The following is a 6,008-nucleotide window of genomic DNA, read 5'->3' on the forward strand; positions in this document are numbered from 1 at the left end:
ATAACTAATATTAGTATTTATAACTAATATAATACATTTATATCTACTCATAGTTATTTATTTTAAATTGTACGTAATTTTAAAATTTTTGCCATGAAAAGACAAATAACAATGCAAATTTATTTTTCTGCTAAGAAACTTAACAACGAGAACAAAAGTGTTGATTCTTCAGACATTATTATTCAAGGACAAGATGATATAACCAACAATCTAGGTAATAATTATGACACTACTAGTAGTACGGATAGTTATATCAATAGCGATTCAGAATCAAATATCGGCGATTTAATGAAAGAACCGGAGCCGAATACGAAAATTAGTGTTGCTAGTGTTTGAAAAAAATGTCCGGGACCTTCAGATATTTCTCAAAATTTGAACAATGGACCTACACAACCAAATTTAACATTTTATCCAAAAACTAAGTGTGGTGATCGTTGGCGTCATTTTTCAAAACAATGGTTCAAATCATTTGCTTGGCTCGAATATAGTATTTTAGAAGACGCTGTCTATTGTTTTGCATGTAGAATGTTTTCAAAGCACTTTGACAATCAAACAACATTTATCAGTTTAGGATTTAAAAATTGGAAAAAGGCGACTTTCAGTGATAGTGGTTTAAAAAAACATGATAAAAGTCAAGACCATAAAAATTGTTATGTAATGTGGGTGTCTTATAAAAACATGAAAACCAAAAGTATTCCATCTGTTTCTGTTCAAATTAATGAGGGTTATTTGAAACTTATAAAAGAAAATAGAAAATACATTAAACGCATTGCTAGCGTTTTATTATATACCGGAACACAGTGTATAGCACAACGTGGTGATGACGAAAGCGTAAAAAGCTTAAACCGTGGTAATTTTTTGGAACTTCTTCATTTAATAGATGAACAGTGTGAAGTTGTAGGCCAAGATGTTCCCCAAAATGCCAAATATACCAGTCCTCAAATCCAAAATGAAATGATCAGTATTTTCAATCAAATAATTTTGGAAAAAATTAGCTTTGAACTACAAAGTTGTAATTATTTTGCTCTTATAGTTGACGAAACGAAAGATATAAGCAAGACAGAACAGTTATTGTTTTTAATGAAACATACAAGATTGTTATAATCTCTATTACAATTCCGGTATCAAGTGCAGGGCGCGAAAAGACTTTTTCTTGTCTAAGGAGAGTTAAAACATGTATGCAAAATAAAATGACGGATGAACGCCTATCAAATTTATTAATGATGAGTATCGAAAAGAAGATAGCAAAATCTCTGGACTTGGAAGAAGTTGTAGATAAATTTGCTATTACACTAATTATTATATTCAGAAATTACAATTGTATTATATTATTAACAATATACCTATACATAATAATAATTCTATAAGTGTCTAATGTAGAGGGAAGTAAAACTGTTGGCCACTCAAGAAAAATATTGGCCATAATTGTGCCAACCTAATTATTTAATCCTAGCTACGTGCCTGGATTACTGATATCCTCGACCTATATAGTTTTCACTAGCTAGTGTTTCAAGTTATAATTCATAATTAGTGGTCAAGTTAATGTATTAATTACAACCAAATTTATATATGTATTAATTTTGAGGTATGAACGTACTAATATTATAGTTTTGGTTACAAGTATATTGTGGTATTAAATTCATGTAAACATATTCATTTTAAATTACAATTTTTTTTTGTTATTCTTACTTGCCCAAACATTTCAAACTTCATAGTTTCTTTTAGCGTCCTGCTTACTATTATATGTACCTAATATTTTTTTTTTGTACAAGTGGATTTATTGATTCTGAATGAAGTAAAAAATGTATTGATTTTACAATGGTTTTTTTTTAAATTTTATTTTTTGTCTCATGACGATTTTGGAGTATAAATAATGTTTTGATTTTTGACTTCAATTCCTCTTTGAAAAGGAAAATTCATCTAGTTTGTTCTTCGGTGATCAAGAATAAAAAATTTCCAGTAGTTTTCAAAAACTTCAAGAAAAACTCTAAAAAATGGGAATTTTTAAGCATAACCAGTTTTTGACAAAATTGATTTTTTTATTTTGGTGGTATTACACCAAAGATTATGAACGGAATGATGAATGTATTAATGTGTTTTTTTATTTTAATTTTCATCACGTTTTGGAGTAGTACCCCATTATTTTTGACTTCATTCCGGATAGGTAAATGAATTTAGTAGGGTTTTTTGGGGGGTGAAAAGTAAAAAAATTCTAATCATTCTTAAAAGTGTCAGGAAAAACCCTAAAAAAGTAACGGAAAAACGAGAATTTTTAAGCATAACCAGTTTTTGACAAAATCGATTTTTTTATTTTGGTGTAACTCTTTGAAGCACGGTTCATATATAAAAATTCACTACCTAAATGCACAGAAACTTTTTTTAAAAAAAAAGTTTGAAATTTTGTAAAATACTTATAGTAGTGGGTCAATAAATGATCTATGTACCACTATTTTAGTAAAATTTAAATTACTTACAAAGTTATTTAAGTTTTAGTGGTGGTTACTTACACTAACCACCATGCATAGATTAACAACATAATTTTTTTATAAATCAAATTTCTTTATTACTGACATTATAATATAATAAAAATAAATAATGACAAATTATGAATTATGTTGGATAGGTTCTTGAATAAACCATCAATAGTCAAACATCTAAAAATGTAAATTCATATTTTAAATAAATTAATAAAAACAACTATGTAATAAATAATTGCAAAAATATAATGTATTCCATACATAAGCACATCAATTTAGTTTTAGTAGCAAAGCACAAAACAACATAAAAAGCATAACATTGATCAAACTAAATAATTACCACATAATACATATATATTATTTATTCAAATAATTTATATGTCGTAGGAAGCAGCTGAACATGTACCATTCTGTAGAATAACATAAAACACAAGAAACAGATGAGTAAATTATTATAAACTTACCTTTTGCTAAATGGAATTCTTGAAAACAATTTTTGGATTTTTTCATGCACAAACTTACTTTACATACTGAGCACTCCCAAATGCTTCTTACAGGGTTTTTTTTTGTACTACAATTACCACAACGCCTAGAAGTTGTTCTCTGAGGTTGGTGACTGGAACTTTCTAATCGTATACTTTTGTTTATATGAGGCTTTCGTGAAGCAGGGCCTCCTTGAGATAAAGTTTTTTTTGACTTTTGGGAAACTGCTACTAATTTGTCCGATAAAAGTGTATTATAAATGTTTCTTTTGAAATTTTTATTCTTGAAATGTTCCACATTGGGTAGTTCCTTATGTATAATAAATGCATTTGTTATTGCACAATCTACAAAATGGAACACCAACCTCATATACCACTTAACAGATTTTCTGTCTAATGAATAATCTCCTTTTAATCTGTCAAAATTGTCTACATAATTCATGTTTTTATTATAATCCACTAATACTTGTGGACAGGGTACGTTTACAATTGTTCCATCTTTTTGTTTTCTTTTTACTGAAATAGGTTCTTGAGGTAATGAACGTGATGAAAGTAAATGAACACTTCTTTTATCTTTCCATTTGCACATTGTGATATTTGTATCACTAGTGTTCCAGTCAAAGTCACCTCTCATCATTTTTTTATCATCTGATAGTTTTGGTAAATTTTTCCTGTTTGAATTTACTGTACCTACTGCATAAATATTATTTTGTTTCAGAATTTCATATAAATTATAACTACTAAAATAATTATCCATGTATACTATATGATTTTTGCCAGCAAATTCATTCATTAAATTTAATACTATTTTAGCACCAAGTCCTGTTTCCACTACATTGCTACTACATTTTCCAGTATAAATTTCAAATTTCAGGTTATAACTTGATTGATCGCAAAGCATCCAAATTTTAAAACCACGCTTTATAGGTTTATTTTGCATATATTGTTTCATGGTACACCTACCTTTAAATTTGACCATACTTTCATCTACAGCTAATTTTTGATGTGGTCGATATGATTTTTTAAATGTTTCACTCAAACAATTTAAAAGTGGCCTAATTTTATATAATTTATCATAGTCTATTTCTCCTCTTTTTGGTTTTAAAGAGTTGTCATTAAAATGTAAATGTGAAAGAATCCATCCAAATCTATTTACTGGCATTATTTTAGAAATAAAATTATCATGGAAATCAGTGGCACTTGACCAATAGTCTCTGTAGCTAGGAAGTTTTTTCAATGACATGAACATATTAATTGCAAAAAAATGTTTTATTTCATTTGGTGTAGTAGGTATGTACGGTTTTCCAGCTTGAGTTGCATACAAATTTGTATGAAATGCAACATGTTCTAAAAGGGTCTCAGGAAAAAGTTTTAAAAATATATTTGTTGGTGTAATATCTGACATACTTGTTATATATTCTGTAACTCCAACATTACTTTCATTAAATACATCTTCTTCAAACATAGAAACAGTTTTAGACCAAGTAGGCACTTGTAGAGGTTGGTTAGGAATAACTATATTCTGTATATTGTACTGAACCGTTGAAGTTGATGGTGATGGTGGGATTATATTTAAATTCAATGGTGAAGCAATTGATACTTGGCTTGATACATTTCTGTGAAAATAAATAAAAATATTAACAAAATAATAATACAAACAATTTTAATATAAAATATCATTATAATTTTGTAATATTGTTTATATATCATATAAACTTACGAATGAGTAGGAGACACAAATTCCAAACTTTCTGGAAGCTGTTGATAATGGACAGGTGTTACTAAATTACGAGTATTTGGTCTATTCCTAGATGGTGTCCTAAGGAAATAAGTTTCAGTACCATTTAAAATATTATATTTCGCAAACTTACGTTGAAGTTGAAAATGCACAAGTTTCTAATGAGTTTGCTGGTAAAACAATATCATTCAAATTATTTGAATCGTCCGATTCGCTGTCCGAACAATCCAAAACAAATTCTTTTTCATAATCCGGATCCTCATCAGTGTCATCGACATCTGATTCCAGTTCAGAACCAGAAGGAAAATCTTCTTCGAGGTATTGAACTACATCTTTTTGCGTCAATCTTGTACGACGTGACATCTTTGATGTGATTATAAATATGATTCAAATTTCAAAGTGAAAAAAATAATTTTTAAATATTTATAAATGCTTATCGGTCATCAATAATGTGCATATTTTGAATGGTGGTTACGGCTGTTAACCACTACAAAGTATTAATTTTTATATCAGTAATTGTTGCTGAGTGATAGAGACTGATATGAATGAAAAATATACTTATCAATACATATGTCAAAGATGTTATAAACAAAAATTCCAATTTTAATTTATATTACGGGAACGATAAAGATAAGCAGCTGCAACACCGTATATCGTATGGTATGACACAAAATATAAACAGTTGGGTAAATAAAACTATTTATAAATCAAAACGTGGGTATATTTACTAACCAATTGAGGTGGTAGTATTCATTAACCACCATGCGTAAACAAGATAAAATTATTTCCTTGAGGTGGTTAGTAGTCATAACCACCATGCAAAAATTAAAAAAATTAGGTGGTCAATGCAACTTACCACCATGCTTCAAAGAGAAATATATTAAAAAAATATATTATATATTATATATATGAAATATATTATAATTGTGCCAACCTAATTATTTAATCTTAGCTACGTGCCTGGATTACTGATATCCTCGACCTATATAGTTTTCACTAGCTAGTGTTTCAAGTTATAATTCATAATTAGTGGTCAAGTTAATGTATTAATTACAACCAAATTTATATATGTATTAATTTTGAGGTATGAACGTACTAATATTATAGTTTTGGTTACAAGTATATTGTGGTATTAAATTCATGTAAACATATTCATTTTAAATTACAATTTTTTTTTGTTATTCTTACTTGCCCAAACATTTCAAACTTCATAGTTTCTTTTAGCGTCCTGCTTACTATTATATGTACCTAATATTTTTTTTTTGTACAAGTGGATTTATTGATTCTGAATGAAGTAAAAAATGTATTGAT

At 28.0% G+C, this 6,008-nt stretch overlaps 1 protein-coding gene across 1 annotated transcript; it reads right to left on the minus strand.

Moving 5' to 3' along the window:
* Positions 1-2,851: 2,851 nt before the first annotated feature.
* LOC114253661 (piggyBac transposable element-derived protein 4-like) lies at positions 2,852-3,911 on the minus strand. The gene is made up of 3 exons (XM_028188624.1): positions 3,737-3,911; positions 3,000-3,649; positions 2,852-2,887 (listed from the first exon to the last, which is right to left on the minus strand). Exons 1-3 carry the CDS (start codon positions 3,909-3,911, stop codon positions 2,852-2,854), a joined length of 861 nt encoding a protein of 286 aa, XP_028044425.1.
* Positions 3,912-6,008: the final 2,097 nt, after the last annotated feature.

The sequence above is a fragment of the Rhopalosiphum maidis genome, chromosome 3, assembly GCF_003676215.2.
Source record: "Rhopalosiphum maidis isolate BTI-1 chromosome 3, ASM367621v3, whole genome shotgun sequence".
Classification (NCBI taxonomy): Eukaryota; Metazoa; Arthropoda; class Insecta; order Hemiptera; family Aphididae; genus Rhopalosiphum; species Rhopalosiphum maidis.